Source organism: Pituophis catenifer, unplaced genomic scaffold (assembly GCF_029215685.1).
Source record: "Pituophis catenifer annectens isolate HBS135680 unplaced genomic scaffold, rPitCat1.0.hap2 SCAF_2, whole genome shotgun sequence".
Taxonomy (NCBI): domain Eukaryota; kingdom Metazoa; phylum Chordata; class Lepidosauria; order Squamata; family Colubridae; genus Pituophis; species Pituophis catenifer.
Window position 1 is genome coordinate 196,607,288 of NW_027256882.1, and position 25,695 is coordinate 196,632,982.

The following is a 25,695-nucleotide window of genomic DNA, read 5'->3' on the forward strand; positions in this document are numbered from 1 at the left end:
GCCATCCCCAACAAGTCATCCAGCCCAGTTTGAATAACTATAATGAAGGGAAGGAAATCACTGTTCTAGGCAAAGTCATCTTCTGTTTAACAATGGTGATCCATTAGGAAATTCTTCCAGATGGGTCACTCCTGGGTGAGAAACAGAGAAATAGCTACAGCTTTTCCTTCAAATTGACCTTAGATTGTGGTTTGGGACTGGATTTATTTTATGCCACTAATTTGTCCCAGTGACAGGATGATTGGTTTGTAAATGTATTGGGTGGACTGTGTGGTTAGGAAATTTTGCATGTGCTGGTGAACTACTGAGGCAGGCCCTTGCAGTATTTGTAGAGTTGTAAAGGGAGGGGGCTGGAGGACTTGAATATGTTTGTGGCAGAGATGGGATTCACTTACCTTCCCTACTGGTTTGCAAATGTGAGCGCACATGCCTTGTCTGCACATGTGCACGGACTTCTGCACATGCGCAGTGCTCGCACATTATGTCTGGGCGGGTGGGCAGAGCCTCCCGCAATCACCGCTACCAGTTTGCCTGATCTGGAGAGAACCGGCTGAATCCCACCACTGGTTTGTGGATGGGGCTTTTGAAGCCTGAGGAGGAATGACAGGGATTAGGGGACTGGAGTGAAGGGGAATAGGGATAAATAGGAATATTGCATTGGGCAGAATACGATAGAGATTGGGCTGTTCTCAGAGAACACAGTGGCAATATTTTGCATCAATCCCACCTTTCAATCCCCTGGGCTTATTCTAGATGCAAGGACATTGGATCCTCATAAACCTTGGTTTCTGGCTGTTGTTGCTCAAGTCAGTAATAAGGCCTTCCTCATCCATGAGTGAGTTGACAGGGCATTTATTCCCCTCTCAGAGTTAAGCTCAAGGAGGTTTTAAGTGTCACATCAGAGGTGACCTTAGGTTTTTTTGGATAATGGTGGTGGAGTGGCTATTGTTATATGGGAGAGAGTTTCCAGAGATGTTACTTCATAGATAAGTTTATATAAGATCTTGTTTGTGACATTGGGCTGCAGAGAAGAGTTAGAATTGTGGCTGTATGAAATAAATAAGATTCATCTTATGTATCAGTTGTACAGTACCCTTTCCTGGGTCAGGAAGCCATTCCATCTTGTGTGGAGTACTTTCAATATAGCCTCAGAGTTAAAGCTGATTCAAAATCAGGATGGATTAAAATCAATGATTTTTTTTTTTAAATGAAAAAAATCTGATTTTTTTAATTTAAATCTGATTGTTTTGATTTTTATCAAATTTGTTTTAATAAAATACTTTTGGAGTAAAAATCTATCTAAAGATAGTTTTCTATTTAAGATACATTAATAATTTAGTTTATTCAGCATGAAATGGAGCTTCGTTATGTAGCATTTGCAGCAGGGGTGAAATGTAAAATCTGTTATTACCAGTTCTGTGGGCGTGACTTGGTGGGGGGGGTAATGTGACTGGGTAGGTGTGGCCAACTTTAAAAAAAAAAAAACTTTTCAAAGCATTTTTTCTAATGCTTTGAAAAGCCTCTCTGCCGATCAGGAACTCAGCTGGGATCGTCAGAGACTTTTCAAAGCATTTTTTTTAACCACCTCTTCGGCCAAGAGGTTGCAGAAAAAAATGCTTTGAAAAGCCTCTGATGATCCCAGCTGAGCCGCGCGATCATCAGAGGCTTTTTTTTTTACTTTTAAAAGCATTTTTTCATCGGAAGAGGTTGTAGAAAAAATGCTTTTAAAAGTTAAAAAAAAAAAGCCTCTGATGATCGTGCGGCTCAGCTGAGCATGGGGGGGGGCGCAGGGATTTTTGCTACTGGTTCTCCGAACCACCCGCCGCCATCGCTACCGGATCGGGCGATCCAGTCCGAACCGGGAGTATTTCAGCCCTGATCTTGGGACTGTCGGTGAATCAGAGCCCTGGTGCGCAGCAGACTAAAGCACTATTATTAACATCAGTTGCCTGCAATTACTGCAAGTTCAAATCTCACCAGGCTCAAGGTTGACTCAGCCTTCCATCCTTTCTAAGGTAGGTAAAATGAGGACCCGGATTGTGGGGGCAATAAGCTGACTTTGTATAAATATACAAAAGTATGAAGGCTATTGCTTAACGCATTGTAAGCCGCCCTGAGTCTCCGGAGAAGGGTGGCATATAAATCAAACCATAAAAAAAAAAAAATCAACAGCAGGTCAGAGGAGGAGCTGCAGCAGGACAGAGATGACAGTTGCTCTTTAAAAATTATGATTTAAATTGAGTTGACTTAAATCTTTTTACTAGTGATTTAAATCCTGATTTAAATCGACTTAAATCCACCCTGTTCAAAATGTAGTAATATGCCATTTGACACTTCTACTTCCCAAGCTGAAGAACTCCCATTTGGTTTCTGGGTGTAGTACAGTTCAGATAGAATAGATTTCTATTGATAGAAACAGATAAAGCTCTGAAGAGCTTAGGATCTTGTTATTTGCATACCACCTTTCACCATTTCTGTACTTGCCATCCAACATGCTCCAGGTCATCTCGGTGAACAAATGTTACCTTATGGGATCCTGGTGTGCCTTCTGTTACTGATCCTGTTCTCTAGAGCAGCAATTCCTCCTGTTGTCCATGTTGTCCTTACTTTGCTGTCTTTAGGAAGGCATTAAAGACCTGGCTCTCCAGCAGATCCTAGGCCAAAGTCAGGGCCGGATTTAGATGAAAAGAGGCCCTAGGCTATTCCACTTATGAGGCCCTTTCACCTATAGTGAAAGTGTAATTTTAATTTTGCTAACAATTTGAATGTAGGCCCCTCTTGATCTTGAGGCCCTAGGCTGAAGCCTAGTTAGCCTATAGGAAAATCCGGCCCTGGCCAGAGTGATCTGTGAATTTGCTAGTACACTGTGGGTTTTAAATTTCCTTTTCCTGGCAATTGTTTATCAGTTTGTTTTTCATTTATTGCTATATAATGCTTTTAGCTTTTTTGAAATGCCACCTCAAGTCACATGCCAATATAGTGGCCAACAATAATAAATAACTATCAGCCAAAGAAGTAGTTTCATTCATAAGGGAAAAAAAGAGTTTGTATTACTAGGCTAAACCAAATTAAGAGGAATACACATAACTGAAAGAAGTAAAAGTGAAAGCAAAGAGATGAAAATCCTTCCTTCCCACTTCGAAAGATTAAGGGTTTTTTGATACGAGGATTATGGGTGAATTGAAAACTAGTTCAGATCTTAGTCTTCTTGTTTTCTTTGAAGTCACAAATGGTTACCTGTCCTGTGGGCAGTAATATACAAAACGTTTTTGATTTCTATTGATTATTAGGTAGCCTTATAAATTGTTCTTAACAAAAAGCATCTTTAAAAATTTTCCTCCTTGCTTATAGTACTGGACAAAATTGTGTTCCTCGTGCTAAGTTTTTCTCCTATTTCATTCAGATAGTCTGGTTGGTTGTCAGAGAGTAAATAGTGCAAGGTTTTCTGAAAATATTGTGGCCAAACTGTAGATCATTAGGGAAACTGCTTGCAGAAGTAATTTTTATCAGTATAATTGGAAAACACATATCTAAATAATGCAGATAAAATGAAACCCCAGGAATCACTTCTGTTGGATATTTTATGTGAGGACGGGAGTACAGCAAGTTAGATTGATTTGGCCCCATGCCTATGACTTTTGGAAATTCAGCATCTCAGATTAGTGCTGATATACAGATGCCCTGGCATTGGTTTCTTTCTCCATTTATGGGGATTTTGACATCTTGCTCTAATGTTCTGGTCCCTGGCCAAATAAATTATAAGATATTGTGCAGTTCCTGCTTCTCTTAGTCCCAGGAATTTTTCTGCTGGGGGTTTGTTTCCATTGTCCCCTGCTGAACTTTATTGATAATTTTTTCCACCAGCTTTTCTTGGCAGTATGTGGGATAAATTCTATTTATGTTAGTGAAAGTAGATTTGCCAACTTTTTATTAACATCGTGGAATATAGGTATGAATTAAAAAATTAAAAGCATCCAACTAAAATACATGGGTAAACACAAGGAAAACAATACTTACTTTATTGTTCAAAGTATATGAATGATGGTAGAGACTCACTGCATACATATACTATATGTTTAACTCGGTATTCCCAGTTCGTTTTAAATTCTTTAGCTTATTCTTCATTACTTATGAAGCAGTGGCAGAAAATGGCAAATTAAGTAATGTGTCAAAAATCTGCTTGCTAAAATTACTGCTTGCTTTGTGATACTCATTATGTCATCCTTTCTTTTTGGACATGTATGGGCAAGTTGGTCCAGATTGTTCTCTTGCTATGCAGCTGGAGATTGGGGGTGAAATTGACGAGAATTGTGCATTTTCACCATAAAGTCATCATAAAGGCATCAAGATGCTGCTTGTTTTTCTTTTAGCTTTCCTTAAGTAACTTTCTTAAAATATAATGACTTGCTTGAGCTCAGGAGCTGCAAAGCACAGAGAAGCAAGAATTCCTGCCCATTGAAGGATGGATAGAATAGATGTTTCAGCACTGCAAAAAAAGAAAGAAAGAAAGAAAGAAAGAAAGATCAGATTTACTTTCAAAGTGATGCAATGTCAGGAAGGTGGGAAGCCAGTTCATTTCTCATTGTAAGCCAATGTCATCTGATCAGATAGACCAGGCGGTGTTTTTGAAAAGGCATAAAATCCTTATGTGGAAGTGCTGGTGCACAGGCAAGTGATGAGATAGGTTGGTTGTCACTCCCACAGTTCCCACAGAATTTGTGGTAACCGGTTCAGAATGATTCAGGATATAGCTCCCAAGCACAGTGGGCACTGGATGTAGAGTGTTGTTCGTATGATATGTGTGTGGAGCCCAGGACTGAAATGCTACCGGTTTGGGTCGGTTCGCCTGAACCAGTAGTAAAAAAATGCTTTAAAAAGTGAAAAAAAAAAGTTCCAACGATCCCATGTCGCTCAGCTGATCTTTGGAGCTTTTTTTTTAAAAAAAAACTTTTTAAGCATCTTTTTTATTACCAGTTCTTCAGAACTGGTAGTTAAAAATGCTTTAAAAAGTAAAAAAAAAAGCAGGAAATTCAAAAGTGTGCGTTTGGTGTGGACTGTGCATGCGCACACAGTATGCATCTGGTGCGCATTGTGCATGCATGCACAGCATGATCTGACATGTATTGCGCATGCATGCGCAGTGCACGTAGAGAACCGGTGGCAACCAGCGGAGGATTTCACCACTTGGTGGAGCCCCTCTGACCTTCTGCAGTTTTCAGTGTGGCTTGGAAAACATTGTTACTAAGGAAAGAAATATTCAATATTATTTGGATTGTTTTTTTCTACAGCCCACACTATCCTACTGTGCTCAGCATTTTAGGGTTACTTTTGTCTGCAGTGGATGCTTTGTTTCTGTATCAGAAAAAATTGAGTGTAAGACATTGATATTTTAGTATACGGATCACTCCTTCCTCCTTATATTATTCTTTACTGAGATGCTATATAATTGTAAATAGAGATTCCCTAAGTTTGTTTAGGAGTTTTCCAGATGGCAAGATATATAGATCCAGGTGATTTTGCTTAGTCCTTGAATCCTTCTCCTAGGAGGGCCCTACTTGCTTCCACCCACCCACCCACCCCCATTAGCTATTTCTGTTTCAAGAAACCAAGAAGCATTAAAAATAGTTGGTTTTCATGTGCAAGAAGGAAAATTATGGGGAAGAGTTTTCCTTAGTTGCCTAAGTAGATCCAGAATCCTTTTGCAATGAATTATTGAATGATATGGAATTATATGAATTTATCAAAATCCAGATCTCTTTGAAGCTAACAACATTCAGCATGGTTTTTATTAGGTCTGAAAGAAAAATATTTTCTCTAATTAATTTATTGCCCACAGTACTTTCAAGATTCTAATAGAAAAAAAATCTTTGAAGTAAGATTCCTCAATTGTTCCAAAGAGCAAAGGGAAGGAGGGATTTTTTAAATCCCCATCTGACACTGCCTGACTTAAATCAGATAATCTTTATTACTATAGTCCCTGACCAGCATTTTGTACAATTAATATAAAAAATTACAAGGGTCAAATTAAAATAAGTTACAAATTACAAGGTTCAAATTAAAAATAAAAGTAAAGGAAATAGCTTGTTATAATGCTGTAAATAGAGTAGGAATGTAAAAATTTTGAATAAAAAAACCCCTAAAAAAATAAGCAAAACAAAACAAAAAACTTTTAACAGTGGGATTATAAAACCAAATCAAATACCAAAAAATGTGCTTAGTAAATGCTACAGTCCTAGGCAGGTATTTATATACATGCCTTTATGAAAAGTACAGGAATCAGTGACTAGTAAGGTGTAAATTGAGTAATGGTAGGATCTTAAAGGTTAAAGGAGTAATTTTCTGCATATAACAATGTGGCTGAATTTTTCTTTCTTCTTACTCTTTTAGAGATGTTAGTTAGGATTTCGGTCCAAGAATAAAAAGTAAACATTTTGTTTCAATGGCCCTTTCTTTGATCTGTGGACTCTGTGAGCAATCATCTCATGATTATTATTGTGAATGTTTGTAATATATTTTAAGATACTCAGTTTTTGCTTTTCTGTGCATGACCCAGAATGTCTTTGACAAGAAATATGCAAATATTGCAAAATAAATAATTAAATAACATATTAAATGTTGATTATAATACTTTTTCTACATAAACTATTTTCATAAGATTCATTAAACTATATTACTCAAAGTGCTTCCCATTTTAATATGGATTTCAACTTTCTCATTAAAGATTATTTTAAAAGACAAGTTGATTGATGAGAGAAGTGAAAAACCTGGAAGCAATCTTTTGTCTATAGATCAGGGGTGTCAAACTCAGGGCCTGGGGGCCAGATCCGACCCGCGGGGCTGCTCTGGAAACAGCAAAGGACTGGCCCACAGTGCCTTTGCCAGCGAACACGGAGCTCGGGAGGGCCACATGCAGCCCTCCCGAGCTCTGTTTTCATTGGCAGAGCACTAGGGCCATCACAGGCGCCCCCGACACAAGTGATATTAAGTTGGCCACACCCTCCCTGGCCACGTCCACTCCGTGCCCCCCACTCGAGATCAAACACAACTCTAATGTGGCCCTCAGTTAAATCGAGTTTGACACCCCTGCTATAGATAGAGTCATCTTCAAAGTTCGAGCAAGGGTTATAATCCCTTCATTCAGCACCATCATAATTTCAAATGGTCACCAAATGAATGGTCATAAGTCAAATACAGATAGTCTTCAACCTACAACCACATTTCAGACCAAAATTTCCATTACTTAAGCAAGGTGATTGTTAAATGAGTCATACCCAATTTTATGAACTTTTTACCTCTAAAATCAGCGCAGTTGTTAAATGAATCTAGGTTCCCCCATTGACTTTGCTTCTCAGAAGCTGGCTGGGAAAATAGCAAATGGTGATCACATGACTCCGTGATGCTGCAGCCATCATAAATACATGCGAGTTGTCAAGCTCCCAAATTTTAAACACATAACTGTGATGGTCTTAATTACGAGTATTGATCATAAATAACATTTTTCCAGTGCTGTTATGACTTCAAATGGTCACTAGACAAATGGTTGTAAGTCGAGGGCTGTGTTTACAAAGGTCATGTGGAATTCCAGAGTGCTAGATTTGAATGTAGCTTGTGTTTAAAGTACTTCATTAATACCAGAAAGAAGTGCAAAAGAACAAAAATGCCTTTTAGTGTGAAGAAAGTCATTAAGTCTTTACAAAGTCGTTTTGGAAGGCTTTGAAATTCTTTCCATATACCAGGACCTTTGGGCTTCAGCTTCATTACTGTGTACAATACCATGAAGCTGTTGGATTTAGCTGCTGGCGTATCTCTCTCTGATTGTACCATAGTTTGGAACAATGCACTTTTCCTTCAAAGATAGTGAGGGCAAGTCAACTCCTGTGTAGACATTTTGGGTTGTAGATGTAGGTTTCTGATTCATGTGCCTTGATTATTTAACACAGGGAAATATGGGTTGGAGATTATTTGACAGCAACAAATCAGCTTTATTTTCTTAATGGAAAGAAACAAACCCCCCAAGAACATGGATAACAACAGAAAAAATGCAAAATTGAAGACATTCACTTACGCATAACCAAGGAGTGTAAAATAGACAGGTAATAAAATAGATAGGTCTTATAGATAATAGGTTTTATGGGTATAGTTAGCTAGATGAGCTCAATAAGTTTTATAGGCTTTATGTGTATAATTGTTATGTTACTGTATCTTAAATTAATCTTATTCATATATGTATGCAGGTAGTCCTTCGCTTACAGTCATTCATTTAGTGACTGTTTGAAGTTACAGCAGCACTGAAAAAATGACTTATAACCAGTTTATACACTTAGGACTGTTGCAGCACGGTCACATGATCAAAACTTGAGTGCTTGGTGACTGGCATGTATTTATGACAATTGCACTCTACTGGGGGGGTCATATGATCACCATTTGTAACTAGTTGGCTTCCAACAAGCATAGTCAGTGGAGGAAGCCAGATTTGCATAATGACTGCATGATTACTTAACAACTGCAGTGATTCACTAACAACTGTGGCAAAAGAATAATAAAATGGGGCAAAACTGACTTAACTCTGCCTTGCTTAGCAACAGAAATGCTGAGATTGAATTTAGTCTTAACTTGAGAAATGCCTGTATGTATTACACACACACACACACCACTATATTTAATGGTCCTTCAGTAGAGAGAGGCAGGGCAGAGGCAGACCCAACAAAGAATATTTCTGTCATGTTTATCTTTTCTATAGACTGCAACCTAGCTGAAAACAGAATGCTAGATTAAAAGACTTCTTTATTTGATCCAAGACTAAATCTCTTTGAACATTCATTAAATATAAGAAAGCTTGTGTATGATACTAAAAACTATGGAAGTGGAGTGCAGATTTGATCATATAAAGGAGACTTAATTGCTGATTGCATTTCTTTTTAGTAATTCATTGAATTTTTTAGCCTTGTAGACATCAATTCCAAGAGTAATGGAGTTTAAATTTGCCCTTTGCTCTTTATCGTTATTTACTGAAAAGAGAATTTGGGTAATTTCTTTGGACCAAGATTATCTCACATTAGATGACTCAAGTGCTTTGTTGCCTAATTTAAGTGTTTTACTTATTAGTTGACTGAAATAAGTAAGTTAAAAGTAAATATCCTGTTTAACTTACTTAGAAAATAAAGAAGATGAAAGCATTTAATGGGAAACAATGTCTTCGGCTGTAGTGGAGTTTTTCTGTTTAAACAAGGCTGTCTATTCTACTGTTTACATATTTTAGTTACTCCATACTTGAAGGAGTTGGCTAATTGCAAGATTGGAGACAGGGGCTTTTTTTTTGTTCGTGGTCAAACAACTTTGTAAAATTAGAAGGGAGACATATGAAAAACTGCCAAATTTGTCTTGGCAGAGATAACTCAGTTAGATGTACATGCTATCAGGACTAATTACTTTTTTTAAAAAAAAACCTTGTTTTTCTCTGGGGGAAAAGCAATATAATACTTTTAGCCAGTAACTTGGCTTTCTGAGTTCAGTAATACCTTTCCCAGTCTTTAGCAAGTTAACTTAAAGTTGTCAGTAGGAACACTTTTATCCAGATTTGCATTTAAATGTCTCTTTAGAATGTTTTTATGCCTCTGTGTTTGCACAAATCCTGATCAGCTATTCTAGACTTATTTTGTGCTGGATATCTGATTGATAGATATCCAGGCAGATGGGAATGTAGAGTGTTGTTGATGTTGTTTTTTGTCATAAATTGTTTTCTGAACTACTTTGTAATGATTGTAGACCTAGGTCTTTCTCTAATCAGGACCCTGTTCACAAAGAGTTGCTGTTGGCTTTCCTTTTTCTTGTTGTTGTTGCAGGGGGAGATATGAGGATATGGAAGAATGAGGTGGAAGGCTAAGCGAAGCAAATATATTTCATGTAAAGCAATTGGCTGAAAGGAAGAATTTTTTGGCCTGGCTGAAATTACTTCTCTCGTGATACTGAAACTAGCATATATCTTTTTTTTTTTTTAAAGCAATTAGGTCAAGCCATTCAACATAATGTATAGATGTACTAAATGAAACACTTTCCTAATGCTGGAGGACATCTAGCATGCTGCAGAAATAATGCTTGATTTGATGAAACATAGGGTACACACAAATAGTGGGCATTTTATCTTGCACAGTTTGATATGAACAGAGTTGGAGAGGTCTTTTAGGAGTTTGGAATATACTTAAGGGAGATAGTAGCCCAGATTCTGCAGATCAGTTACTAACTGTAGAAATCATAAGTCAGGAAATGAACTGGAAGCCTGACAATTTCCTTTCTTAAAGCAGCTGCAGATCTTTTGTGTAAGGTAGAGTAAAATCATTGCAGAATGCAGCAGAGTAATATTGAAAAATCTTAGAAATAAACAATAACTGGGAACATCTCTACTGATTTATGAAATATAGAGACATCTTATAATGGCGGTACTACTCCATTAGTACTAGATAGTACTAATAGTAGATAGCAACACACAAATTCATATATTCATACTAGTTAAAATCATTTCTAAATATTCAGAAAAAATATGTTGCACAAAATAAAATATATTGCTTCAAATAATAAAAAAAATGTAAAGGAGAGTGAATACATATGTGAATATATATGTATTCAATATTCAATATAAATTCAACAAATCTGCTTAATTGTCCTGTGAAAGTTTATTGAATTAAGTTGTGGAAACATCATTTGATAATAAGCCAAGATAGCTTAAAATAAATAATATGTCCCTAATTAATGGGGAGTCTGTTTAAATTTTTCAACCTGCTTACTTATGTGAAATGCTATAGAAACACAGGAGAATGTAATTAGAATCATAATAATCTGTTGGTTGGATTTTGTCTATTGGAGCAGCAATTTAAATATATGAAAGTCATTTTCATAAAAAAATTCAGGTTTGTGCATTCATTTATAGTAAAAAAAGTATAATTGCAGAGAGAGAAGCTTTAATAAATTGGAAGAATTTACACTTTACTGTTGATTATATAGAGTAAATTTGCAGAAAGTTGCTTTCATTTTCTTGATGTGGACCTTTTATTTGTTTTTTTAAAGGTACGGACACTCTTTGTCAGTGGTCTGCCCCTGGATATCAAACCCCGAGAGCTCTATCTGTTGTTCAGACCATTCAAGGTACTATCTTTGACTATCAGTCTTGGAAGACAAAACTGAGACTAAGAGCCTTGGTGTGCTTATTTATAGAAACATTGTGATTTGTGTTGTTATTATAAATAGCATATTTCCACAGTAATGTCTGACGGGTTCTCCTGGAGGAGAAGACAATATTCCTAGTATCTGGATTTTTAAAAGTTTGGAATACAGTTAATCATACTATCTTATTTCAACTGAAAACTTGGCTAGAAGGACTTTTAAAGAGACTGAAAGTTGGCCAAACATTCCCAAAGAAAATGGCTATAAATATTAACAGTGGTGTGAAGAAGGCTCCAAGTTACACATATGAGCCTCTACTGATGATAAAGATTAGGTAGAGTTCATAATGTCTGTAAACGATATGCCACATATTGTAGGTGCTATCATATATTTTTCCAAGGCATATTTTACTGGGTTTTTTTTATTTTCTAATACCAGCAATGCAAATGTACTAATCTAACATGTTTTTTTTATTTGTTCTGGGCTGATAAACCTCATTTTCATTTATAGAAAGCATAATATTAGCTTATATAAGTATGAAATCCACCTTTCTTGGTAATGACCTCTTTTAATCCACTTCATTACATTTCCCCAACCACCCCCTTTGAACTGGGTGTCATGGGAAAAATTCTTTTTTGTGTCACTTCTGTTTGACATCTTGATTATACGCATATTATTATGACTGTGCAAAGCATTTGAAAGAAGGGTTTCACCAAATGTGTTAGAAACAACAAAGCACCTCTGTTTGAAATGTTAAATCAGCCAGGTCGTTTGCAAGACTTTTAGCTTGCAGAAGACTTGACTTCTTTAACACTTCATAGAGAAGTGCTTTGCTTATGCTCACCTACTTTGCTAAACATCTCTTTTGAATGCTTTGCAAATCCCTAATATATATCCCATTAGCAGTTTCTTAGTACTTGAGGTATCTTCCATTGTATTATTAAATGATTTCTAAATCATTTAAATGCTGCTTTTTATAATTTTGCCTCAGGAAAGATGGAGACCAACAATCTTTATTTCTGGGAAGCCCCCAAATGTTTCTCCCTGTAGGCTGATTCAGAAGCCCCCAAATGTTTCTCCCTGTAGGCTGATTCAGAAGCCCCCAAATGTTTCTCTCTGTAGGCTGATTTAGAAGTGGCATTGCTTACCAACTTTAAAAAAAAAAACATGGGTGCCCTTCAGTGGTGGGTTTCAAAATTTTTTACTACTGGTTCTGTGGGTGTGGCTTGGTGAGTGTGGCATGGCATGACATGGCTTGGTGGTCATGGCTTGGTGGGTGTGGCAGGGGAAGGATGCTGTAAAATCCCCATTCCAGGAAAGGATACTGCAAATTCCCCATTTTCTCCCGATCAGCTGGGACTCGGAAGGCAGAGAATAGATGGGGGCGGGGCCAGTCAAAGGTGGTACTACCAGTTCTCCGAACTATGCAAAATTTCTGCTACTGGTTCTCCAGAACTGGTCAGAACCTGCTGAAACCCACCTCTGGTGCTCTTGTCCCAAAGGTGCTTTTTGAACAGGCAACTGGACTTTCTGGTTTTCCTTTGAAGACATTTCGCTTCTCATCCAAGAAGCTTCTTCAGGTAACATGGGTGCCCTTGTTATCTCAGCTATTAACTCTAGTACCCATTCTCAGCTCAGGCCTAGAAATCGGGACACTAAGTTCTAGTTCTATCTTGGGAATGAAAGCCAACTGGGTAACTGGGGTGGTGGGCGGGGCCTCCTGCTGGTTTTACTACCGGTTCTTGCAAACCGGTCCGAATCGGGGGCAACCCACCACTGCATGCTAGGAATGAAAATATTAGATTGCTTCAACAAAGAACTCTATCATAGAATCTTTCTACCCAGAGGGAAAGGGTAAAGGGAAAGGCTACTCAGATAGCTGTCGAAATGCAGAAGAATTGGCAGTTCAGCTGGTGCCCCCAGCCTTATTTTAGTTGTTTTATCATCAGTGTTTGCAGAATGTGGTGGTGGTGGTGGGGGCTCCTTTGATATTCTCTGAGTGGACAGCAGTAAAATTGCCCAACGGATCATACCTAATAATGGTGAATTAATGCCTTGACTTCACAAGGGAGCTATCAGATATGGCAAAGCAGTTGTTTACACCAGCAGGCAAACCTTTGCCCTAGAACTAGGGGGAGGAAAAGACTGCAACACTCTCTATGCAGCATTTCTTCTGGAATGGAACTGAATCAGTAGTTCACAGTGTGGAGAGAACCCACACCCAGGGCAGCAGAACCAGTTTTGGAGCAGTAGAATCCTTGCATTATAGAACAGTCCTGAATACATGAGCATCTTGCTGTGCAAATTCTTGTGCATTGCATCATGATATAAGTACATAATGGAGCTCATGACAGCACGGCATACATGATGTCATTTTGTCACTTTTTAGTTGTGAAGAATGGATGCCCGCGTTAAGCACGATGGTATAATATCTTATTTGTGTTATTCCAAAGCAGACATGTCTATGGAGATTCTCAATCATCCAGGTCATGGTTGTCCCAAAAGGGCTTTTTTTCAGAAGATGACTGGGTTTGCTTGGGTTTTTTTTTCCTTTGAAAATGTTTCCCTTCTCATCCAAAAAGAACTGAAGAAGCTTCTTGGATGAAAAGTGAAAAGTTCTCAAAGAGAAAAAAACCCCCAAGAAAGTCCAGTTGCCTTTTGAAAAAAGTACCTTTGGGAGAAACTTGACCTTGCTTATATATATATAGATTTGTAAGATTATTATTTTTTTCTGTATACTTTACTCAAAATACAGTACAGATAATCCTCATTAGCTGATCACTCATTCAGCAATGGTTCGAAGTTATGGTGGTGCTGAAAAAGGAGACTTATGAAAGGTTTTCAAGATGCAACTGTTGTGGGGTCCCCTCAGTCACATGATGGTGATTTGGGCACCTGGCAGCTGTCGTGCATTTACCAAGGTCGTAGCACTCTGCAGTCCCATGATTGCCATTTGTGACCCTCACAGGCAGCTTCTGACAAGCAAAGCCAATGGGGAAGCCAGCAGGAAGTCAAAGGTTGCATCATGTGATGTCACACTTAAAAACCCACATTCACTTAATGACCACAGCTGGAACTGTCAAACTGTCATCCGGTGTGGTCATATTGGGCAGAGTCATGTGATTTTTTTTCCCACTTTACAACTGTACACCTAGTAACAGAGTTGCCAGCCCCAATTGCGGTTGGTAAATGGGAAGTGTCTATAGTTCCAACAATAATGAATACTTTTTAAGTAATGGTATATAACTTTAATACTTTAACTCAATTTTTAATCCTAATATTGAATACAAAGTTAAGTTCCTGTTATTAATCAGTTGTCTGCCTAAAGGCCATATGAAATAGTTAGATCTTTTTATGAATTATGGTTGCTGTTCTTTTAAAGAAAGCCAAATGATAAAGAATGCTGTATATTACTGTGTGACAATGTGTTGATACGTTTAAATGTACAGATCTAAAGATCTTGTATATTATTTTGTACATATATAGTTTTTATTTTTCTCTCCAGGGGTATGAAGGTTCTCTTATTAAACTCACTTCAAAGCAGGTAAGGCTAACACTGAATAAATGCTTTATCATAACCATCATAGGAGGTTATTAAGATGCGGTAACTTGGAAACGGTAAAGTTGATATAAAAGTTTAGCACAGAGGTTTAAATATCAGTAATCTTTATATTTCTTTTTTTTTAAAACAAAAGTCACTGAAGATGGTCAGAATAACTGGACTCATGGTTTTAACCCATTACAGTCTTTCTAGTTGATTCAGTACTTATCTTTTAACTCTATTGTATTAGAGATGTATGTTAGATGTACTTGAGAAATTAAAATTGTGTCCAGCCCAGTTCATCTTCAAAATGTGATCACTGACATGCAGAAAGGATGATTGTGATTACATTATTGTATGCAAATCTCACTTTTTAAAAATATGATTTTATTTAAGACATTTTTAACAAGATAAAAAATACAAATGTATTAGAAAAGAAAAAAAAGAAAAGAAATAAGAAAGAAAATAGAAAGAGAAATACGAATAGAAAAAAAAAAAAAAGAAAAAGCAGGGGGGAAAGAAATGACTTCCCATCTTTTTGACAGCAGTTATAAATGCATTTATATTCCACCCTCTGTCTCTAAGGTTACATCATAATTTCCTTCTTTCCATGAGCTACCCTTTCTAATCTTCAAACCCATAAATCACAAGCTTTTTTCCTCTTTTTTCAGCAAAAAGTCCATAAGAGATTTCCAATCATTGATAAATGTAGTTGTTGATCTTTCTCTAATCAGACAGGTTAATTTTATCATCTGTACTAGTTCTGTCATTGTCTAGTTCGTCCATTCCTCTGTTGTGGGCATGTCAGAGTCTTTTCATTTTTGTACATATAAATAGTCTTGTGGCAATAATCATATATGAAAATAAACTTCCATGGATTCTTTCTAACTGATTGTTCACTAATCCCAGTAAGAAAAGTTCTGATTTTAGAATGTTGGTGTTTAAAATTTGTTGTATCATTGCATGTATTTCTGGCTTTTTTACAAGTCCAGTAGTCGTTATAAAAATGATACATGTTGTCCAACATGCATTTAAAGTACCTTTATACATTCTAGATAATTTTTCTGGAGTCATATACCAATGTTACATCATTTTACTAAAAAAAATATTTTAGATTATAACATAATGTAAATTTTAATCCTTTTAACCACATATTTTCCCACAGTTCGATCAGGGTATTGTGTCCAAAGTTCTTATCGCAGTCTTTCATTTGTTCTTTTGCCATTTCAAAATTTCAGCTAAATTAAATTTTAGCAATTACATGTTCATCATTTGTACATAGTTAAACTTCATATTTGGTATCTGTTGTCAATTCCAAATGTCCTATTATCAACCTTAAATGTTTCTCGCATACGAAAACCATTAAAAACTAAGTCCCTCTTTAGTCAATCACACTTTTGGGTTCGTCTTATAATCTCCATGTTCCTGTTAGAAGAGCTCTTAATAAGTTAACCATTTTTCTCTATCTACTGTTTCATTCCTGTAAAACGCTTCTTATGCTGAGAGTTATAAAGGCATTTTCAGGCATTGCCTGGGTTTATATCTATTTCATAGTCTCATTATAGCATTTCTAAGATAAAAATTCTCAGAATCTAAGTTAAGCTTAACTTTTATTATACCATAAAAAAATCATACCATCCAAAGCTCAGATTGTGCTTTTCTAATTCTAAAATTATCTTTATTTCTCAGAAAAATCCATTCTTCCATCCCGACTAAGCAGCAGGCTACAAAATGTAATTTCAAATCAGGCAGCTCCGTCCTCAACCCTTTGCATGTTAAAATATTTTATATTTAATTCTTCTTTTTTTCATTGCCATAAAAATTTAGATATATCTTTTTTGCCATTGTTTAAATATTAATCAGTTATCATAATAGATATTATTTGGAAAAAAAACTTTATTCTTAGCAAAATGTTCATTTTTATCATATAAATTCTCCCCAAAATGATAAATCTTATCATGTCATTTATTTATTTATTTATTTATTTATTAATCAAATTTCTATACCGCCCTACTCCCAAAGGACTCAGGGCGGTGAACAGCCAAGATAAAATACAGATAATACAAATATTAAAAATCCCTTAAAATTATTAAATATTTTGGCCGAAACACAGATTAAAACACCCAATTTATAAAATCACGAATTAAAAATTTAAAAGAGGAGAGTTAGGCCAGGCCAGCCTGCTGAAATAAAAAAGTTTTGAGAGCACGACGAAATGTGCACAGTGTCCTTAATTTCCTTTCATCCCTTAAGATAATTATTCTGGTATTACATACAATTCATGTTTCATATTCAGGTATTTCACTTTTTTCTTATTCTTAAAACTGTTTTTTTTCCCATCAGTTCCATTTGGTTTTCCAGTTTCATATTCCTTGTTAACATCTGGGTCTTTTATTTATTTTAAAATCAGTTAACACCCAAGTGCTTTAGTTTTTCTATAAATATTTCTGCTCCTTCCAGGAGGTTTTCCAAAATTATCACTAGGTCATCAGCAAATGCCAGTAATGTATGTGTTTTTCTTTTAATCTTGATTCCAGCATTTCTCTCATCTTATACCTCCAAAGCTAAAATAAATAGCAATGGTGACAAGGAGCATTTTTGTTTGGTCCTTTTCTGTAACTCACTGTAACTCTATTTATTCTCAATTCTCAATTAACTGTGCTTTTTGTGATATATAAATTGATTTTACCCATTTGATAAAATTCTCTCCAAAGTCCATATATTCCAAAATTTTAAACAAAAATGTCCAATTCAAAATTGTCAAAGGAATTTCTGTATCAAGAAAAAATCAATGTTGTTTACTTTTCATAATGTTGTTTTAAGTATTCCAAAATATCCTATATGTTTCTAATATTGTCCCTCAGCTTTTAGGTGAAAATTCAAACTGATTATAGTCCTGTAAAACCATCTTCATTTTCTCAGCTGAAATCATCATAAATAACTTACAGTTATTATTCAATAATGAGAAATAATTTTTGGTCAGGTCAAATCTTGACTTTCTTTAGGTATTAATAGTATATTAGCCTCTATCAAACTCTCTAGTAACTTTCTAGTCTGTAAAATGAAGTTCATCATCTTTTGCAATGGTGTAGTCATTTGTCTTCAAAATAACAAGCTGGTAAACCATCTGGTCCAAGTGCTTTCCTTATTGTGACTTTTTTATAGCTTTACAAACATTTTGTATTGTAATGGATTTATTTGTTAATTATTTCTATATTTCTGTGATTTTTGGAAATTTTTGTTTCTTTAAATATTCATCTTTTCCAGGGACGTTTCTTTTCCTTTACATTAATTAGAATAGTATTGATGGCATTTCTTCTGTTAATATAATATTTCTATGTTTTAATTAATATTTTTTCTCATGTTCCTCAATTTATATGCCAACAATTTCACCAGCTTATTTGCAAGTTCAAATTTCTTTTTGTTTTGCATAATTTATTTTTACTTTCATTTCTCCTACCATTAACAAAGACCACTCCTGTCATAAGTTTAATTTGGTGAAACATAAATTTTCTTTTGGGGGGATTGCTTTAATTCTTTAATTTTTATCTGATCTGAAATTGTGTTTTCTTGTCTCTTTTTTCACTTTATTATTATGCTGTATAAAATATCCCTTCATAAAAGCTGTTCTTGTGTCCCAAACCATTTTTAGTCTCTACCTTTATTTAAAATTACTATAAAAATGCCTTTAACTTCTTTTTACAATTTTTCATTACTGTTTCTTTCCGCAGCAATGTTTGTTTACTTTCCATCTGAAATAATTGGTTTTCCTTTTAAATATAAAGTAATAGCCAAATTCTTGGATATCCAAAACATATTGAGAAAGATCTATGTCTTTCAGAATAATAAGTGTATTCTTTTGCATCACAATTTTTGTATCTTCATGCATTTACAAGCTCTAGTTTATTCATCATGTAAAAAAAAGTTTTGATCATTTATCTTGTGATGTTTTAATATCTTTCTCAGAGGTACTGTCCTTCTACCTATTGCCCAATTGTTTTTATAGTTTTTATACTGTAAGCCACCCAGAGTCATTGACTGAGATGGGTGGCTATAGAATAAATAAATAAATATCAGTCAACATCAGTTCTGGTTTTAATTGGGGTTTACATATAAAACAATTCATTTTCTCTTTTTAATTATAACTGAAATATATTTTGCAGATAAAGTATTTTATATTCTTTTTTCTAATATGCATTTCTTAAAGACAAACTATATCTTGTTTGAATTTTTTAAAATAACTTTCTTCTTGTTTGAGGAGCATTTGCTCCATTATATTTCACATTAGGCTTTTAAAATTGATGTTTATACCAAAAACAAAATCAGTCCTGTCATTACCTAATGTTGTCTCTTCCTCAGTTTTTTGTTTTAGCTCTTTAAGGTACTGAGTGCTGGGGTTTTTTCTTACTTCCATTTGCATTTCTTCCAGTTTATCTTTAAACTTTCCTAGAAAGTCTCTTGCTTTTTGGATTGAGTTCAGTCTTGAACCCCTATGGTTTAAAAGTGAAACGGTCATGCTTTTAGCAATAGCTGCCATTGGAAACCTATGCCTGCAGATTTTCTTCTTATAGTTTGATTCCATGAAAGGGACAGATGACAGTGGAATGTATACAGTATAGGAATTTGCTGCTGCTGCTGCAATTTTTAAAAAGGATAAAGATCTTCAGGGTTGTTCATTTGGTAGCTAATCCAAATGTTAAAGAAATAGATAATTTGAAATTATTGGCCAATAAAACCCAAAATCTAGATTTAAAAACAGAATTGCTGAATCTTGATTATTTTGTCCAAGTAAAATTCCTGTATTCAGCATGACACATTTAGGGAAGGATAAATTATTGTATTATTATCTAAGTCCCTTTTTCATATTACTGAAAGACTAACAGATGCAGATTCTTTAAAAATATAATTTCAGATTTTTGTCTAAAAATCTTTATAAGAAACCTAGCCTAATTTTGATTGTTTTTCACTTGTTAGGTTAATCTGTTTACATACTTTGAAAGGAAAGTGTTTAATAAAGACAACAGAAGTAAGATTGATTCTGTAGTTTCTGCTAAATTAAGTGCTCTAGTACAATTAAAGCACTTCCTTGCTTTAATGTTTTTATAGCTAAACTAGTCTAAACAACAGTCCTGTTTTAATTCTTGGTAAATGCAGAGTGTAGATGAAGCATTTTGGAATAATTAAGTAATAATTTCCTTCTTTTAATTTGTTTTCATAGTCTGATTCTTTTGATACCGGATAAATGATTTTCCACAGATGGGACATCTCACAATCTTTAAGATTCATTTTGGAGGCATGATCTCCTAAAGTTTCCAAGAATGTGAGATAAATAAAATTAACCATGGTCTTTTAAAATTGTTACTTAATATATAGAATGTAACATTGAATAGAATTGTCCAAAATATTTATTTTTAAATATGTCGAGTATGAGTTGTTGAGAAAACCATCATCTTAAATGCGAAATTCAAAATGCTTTGAGCATTTTGGGAGAAGCTTGAGCTTGAAACAAGAGGAGTTCCAAATTCAAGACAGTGAACTTCACCTTCCAAAATGTTTGGAAAGTCCCATCCAACATTTGACAAGGGATATTTTGTGAAAATTCACACTAAAAAAAAAAAAATCAGAAATGAAATGTTTGGACGTTCCTAGAACAGAACAAAGTTTAATCAACAAAAGTCTACACAATGAAAAATCAATACCAGTTTATGAACTAAAGATACTAAAAATAATGTAACTGTGTTTAATTTGAGCTATCACCAATATTTCAAATGAGAGTTTTCTCCTTAATTTTTGAGTTAAATGTAGCATATGAAGTAATGGATAATTTTGACTGTGAACAGTCCAAAAATATTCTAATTTTTCTCTTCTTTCAGCCTGTGGGTTTCGTTAGCTTTGATAGTCGCTCAGAAGCAGAAGCTGCTAAGAATGCCTTGAATGTAAGTACATACTATTAGTCTCAGTTGACTGTGTTGCTTTCTAAGTATGGTTAAATACTTAAGTACAGGGATGTAAATACATACAGGGAAGAGGCACTGGACTATATTAAAATGGAGCTCTATTGTCTACAGAGTCATGTACTGCAATTCAAATGGGAATTTGAATTGAAATTTCAAATGGGACTGTTGTTTTGAATACTTCTAAAAATGCATTTGCATGTAGAAATGATCAACTTTAGCAGAATAGAAATGAAACCAAAGGGGAGATCGTTATATAATGTACTGCATATAGAGGATTGACTTATATCTCTATGCTATATCTACTTCATCTGTCAAGTGTCCATGGAATAAATCAAATGATTTTGAACTGCCAAATAAAGTGATGATTGATTATGGGTCACCAAGTTATCAACTCTTGGTGACATAAAGATAGACTTTATCCAGGATGATCTGTCCCCAATCTGGTCCTTCATGGTTTCCAACAGTGCACTTCCATGACTGTAATCAAGTTCATCCAGCTCACTTCTGTTTTTTTTAAGTTATTATTTGTTTTATTTATTTATATTCCTATTTCTAAACTGCCCTTCCCCCCTGGAGATTGGTTATCCTGCTCTGTTTTGTTCCATCTCTCCCATCATTATGGCTTGTTTGTTTATTTAAATGTATTTCTCAAGGGAGCTATGTCTTACATAAAATGTCAAAATATGATAATTTTAGCCTGATCACTCATGCGTTGTTTCATTTGTTTGTTTACTTAGGTTCTCATAGTTATCTTGGGAGTCCTTCCCAACACCACAGTTCAAAAATCTCAATGTACTTTCTATCCTTTTTTTAAATCATATCCCACTTTAACTTCCCTAATCCATCACAAGAAAAACCATTGCTTGAACAATTCTTGTCTCTGTAAATATAGACATATCATAACATCTGAATATCTTTTCCAAGGCCTTCAGTACCAGCATGATGATGACGACGATGATGATAGTGATGATGATAATATCATCCATTTAGTTGAGTCCAACTTTTGGCAATTCTCTCCACATCTTCCAATCCACTGTTTCCTCGAGTTTTTCTATGCTCTGGCTGGTGTCAGCTTTGATGTTGATTACCAGCCTACTAAATACTAATCTGCAATATATTTCTTGATTGATGATTCCTTTTCTATGTAGCTGATCCTACATAGAAAGCTATCCACAACTTCAGTATCTTCAATGTTGCTGGTTGCTGTACTCGTTGTTATTAGTTTGATCCTCTTTATATTTCATTGTAATTCTATTGACTGTCATTGACTGTCTTTAGTAAAGCTTCCAGATTATTTGTATTCTCAGCTATCAAAGTACCATTATTAACATAAACCAGGTTATCAATTTTCTTCTTCCAATTTTAAAACCACACTCATTTTCTTTCAAACCAAATTTCTTCAATATACAATTCTGCATATAGTTTGAATAAATGGCAGGAGTGACAACTCTGTCTAACTCCTTTGCTAACCTGAAGCCAATCTGTTTTGCCATGTTCTGTCTGTTCTGTGGTTTCCTGATCTGTGTATTGGTTCTGCAGTAGGATAATATGGGATTCCCATTTTTCTAACCTATTGCTTACCATATTTCTATAAATGTTTCATTAACCCCTCTGGTTTTCCAACTTGGTAATAAATATCTTCTATCATTAGAGGTTCTTGTAAAGAGGGAACATCTTCTAAGGCAGGGGTTCCCAACCCTCAGGGTGTGGCCCACTACCAGGTTGTGGCCTATTGGGAACTGGGCCGTGCAAGAGGAAGACTGGTTCATGTGTGCAGCTCCATTTATGCAAGTGGCACTCCAAAGGCTTCTCTTCTCTTTTGTGTGAGTGGAGTAGCACCTATGTGCTGGCCTGCTGCTTGTGCCACCTGGTTCCCTCTCCCCCACAATCTGCCTGCTCACGATGCTCACAAAGCAGAGAAGTAAGAACAGAGACTGATGATGTGGCCTGCCAGCTGCCAGCAGAGCTCGTGGCAGACTCGGATGATGAGGAGGTTGGGGAGGAACGTGGGCCAGTCCTGGAGTCTGGGGAAGGCTCTGATGGATGTTCTGCATCGGAAGCAGAGATAGAGCCAGGACCATCCAACATTTCCCAGCTGCTTTCAGAGTCGGAGATAAGTGGGGAAGAAGAACAGCTGGGGCCTGTTCCAGATGTGCATATGTGCAGAGCTGCCAGGAGAGGAGAACAACTGAGGAACAGGAGTCGACTCAGGAAGAAAGGTACACATGGATGCTGAATGGCCCCTCCCTGGCTGGGGAATAAATAGAAGCGAAAGGGGAGTGGTGGCTGCAGGAGACAACAGTTTGTATTTCTTTCGGAAGATTTGCTTATCGTGGTCCGTGCCTCAGAGACTGCTTGTCAGGAATTAATTTACAGCTTTGTGACTGGAAGCTCTGGGCCCAGCAATTATCCAAGTAATGATAAGGTCTGTTACTGTAGTTAACCCTTGGAAGGATTATTGCCTGGACTTTTCTGTGTGTGAATACTATGAATTCACAGTAGCTAAATAAAGAGGGGGTTTTCAAGACGAGGAGTCTGTTTCTTGGTTCTGCTAAGGCTGGGTCACAACAACTGAGTGGGATAAGCACGCTCTGCTCAGCTTCGCTGACTCACAGAGGCTGCCTGCTCAGGATACCCGATCCACTTTCAGAGCATTGAGCAGCCTCGGTTGACTCTGAAGAAGCACGAACCACACCCCCAAAGGCTTCTCTGCGCCAAAAGCTTTTGCAAATGGATGAAAGGCTTCTCACATTGCTTCAGGCTTTCTGTCCCTTTGCAAAAGCTTTTGGCATGGAGAAGCCTGAAGGAGCATGAAACTGCACCCCAAAAGTTTCTCTCTTGTGGGAGTGGAGCTGTGTATGTGCATGCGCACTTGCATGCCAGCCCACCTCTCACTTCCCCTCTAACTGCCCCCAAGCTGGGCCGCAAGCTGCAAAGGTTGGGGATCGGTTTTCTAAGATATCTTGAATGTTGACATCTCTACTGTAGAGAATTTCCTAACTTTGATCTTTTTTGAATTATTTACTGTTTGCTTATAAGCATCAGTTTTAGGTTGGAACTTCTCTCTGAGTAGGAAATCTTTTGAGAAATGTTCCTTGTTTTTCTTTCTCTGTTTCCATCTTTGATGTCTTCACAGATGTCATTGTAATATTGCTTCTTGTCTCTTCTAACAGTTCTCTGAAATTCTTTGATAAGTTACTTCTTGAGATCTTTGTTTTTCTTGACTTTGGCTTCTTCTCTTCATGGCAATTTTCACCATCTGTTCGTACATCCACTTTGCTTTCTTCTGGTTTTATGGTCTTTGCTATCTATTTTCACTTTCATCCTAAATAACGTCTTTGATATAATTCCACAGTTCGTTGGTTTCCTATCAATGAGGTTCAATACTTCAAAGCAATTCCTGATGTTCTCCTTGAAAATGATGGGCATATGCTCAAGATACGTCATGGAAACTGGTTGGCTTTGTTCCTCCACTTTAGCTTGACATGGAACTTGCTCATGAGCAGTTTGTGATTCTTTGCATAGTAAATCTCTGGCCACATCTTTACAGAGTCTTCCACTATGTTACTTGTACCAGTAATATAGCCAGTTTGATATCTGTCTATTCCACTTGATGATGTCCATGTGCTGGATATGGCATTGATTGTTTGAAGATTGCAATGGAGATTAGCATTGGAGAAATCATTGGATTGACAGATACGATAAACATTCTTGTGCTTCATTTCTGTTTCCTAGGTGATAGAGTCCAACTATGTTTTTTATTCTTTATTCCAACTGCTACATTCCAATCTGTAAGCATAAGCAATACATCTTGCTTATATGTTCTGCCAATTTAAGATTGACCTTAATTATTCAACTCATTAACTTCTTTTTTTTCTGCATCAGAATTGGAGCATAAACTTTAATAAACATATTAAAGGGTAATCTACAAAGTCTAATTGATATTATTTGGTCATTTACTGCATCATAGCCAAGGAAGATCCTTGCTATATTTTTTTCTGACTATAAGAGCAATGCTATTTCTTCATTGTTTTTATGTCCTGATTAGTAAGCAGTATGATGCTTACTAATTTCTGAATGGAAATTTCCAATTCCACTCCATTTTAATACTCTGATGCCTAAGTTTTCAATGTGCAGTTGACTCATTTCAGTTTTTACAACGTTGAGTTTTACCATGTTCATGCTTCTTATTCCCATATTCCATGAAAATTCTAATTTTTTACAGAATCTCCCTGTCTACATTTCAACATCAGCAGCTCAACATCCTGAGGGCTTTTATGAAATTGCATCATAAAAACCATTAGTACTTTGAAAGATGCTCAGTTTTCCTCCATAACATGTTGAGTGCCATTTAACCTGAAGGGCCCATCATCTGGCACCATGTCATCAATTATTTTATATTATCTATCCATATGGTTTTCTTGGTAAAATACAAGAGCGGTTTACCATTGCCATCTTTTGCACTGTATGAGATGATATTTTTGCCATTGTCTCTAAAGGGATGAGCTACTTCAGTATCTTCCTATAGTGCTGCTGCCTGATATAAGTACCTACTTCCATTAATTGAGCGGCTGAGTTGACCTTCATGTCTTGTGTGACCTTCTTGGAAGTGTATGTTTTTGGTACACATTCCAAGCATTCTTCATTCATCCCTCCCAGAACATCCCCTGTCATGATACAGCAAGATAGTAGGATTTCAGAGAGAAAGATGCAGTGGAGAATATACAGTTCAAACACTATTATGGTATGCAGAGAATGGAAGAGCAGTGTCCTTCATTCCTGCCTGAATAAAGGAATAAAATTTATTTCCAAAGAGGGTAAACGTCAGGGGAACTTTTGAGAAGTCAAGGCGCATTAAAATGGCAAGCATGACTGGGCAATTGAAGCCCCACCTTTTTAATGGGCACAGCAAAGCCAGTACATGAAGTGAGATAGGCCACTTTTAAATTCGGCCTATATTACCAACAGGCAGTTCAACACACACATGTTTATTGATGGAAGACATTGTAGTAGTCATTAACCCTAGTGGTTAAATAATCA

The 25,695-nt window shown here is 36.1% G+C and overlaps 1 protein-coding gene across 3 annotated transcripts in view; it reads left to right on the forward strand.

Annotated features, from left to right (window-relative positions):
- RBPMS (RNA binding protein, mRNA processing factor) overlaps positions 1-25,695 on the forward strand; it is a 117,070-nt gene that overhangs the window by 41,802 nt on the left and 49,573 nt on the right. For all 3 annotated transcript variants that reach the window (XR_011599919.1, XM_070935404.1, XM_070935405.1), the window contains exons 2-4: positions 11,062-11,139; positions 14,663-14,701; positions 20,572-20,634. Coding sequence is in view for 2 of the 3 variants with exons in the window: in XM_070935404.1 (XP_070791505.1) it covers positions 11,062-11,139; positions 14,663-14,701; positions 20,572-20,634 (180 nt within the window). In the remaining variant the exon portion in view is untranslated. The remainder of the gene's footprint in view (positions 1-11,061; positions 11,140-14,662; positions 14,702-20,571; positions 20,635-25,695) is intronic.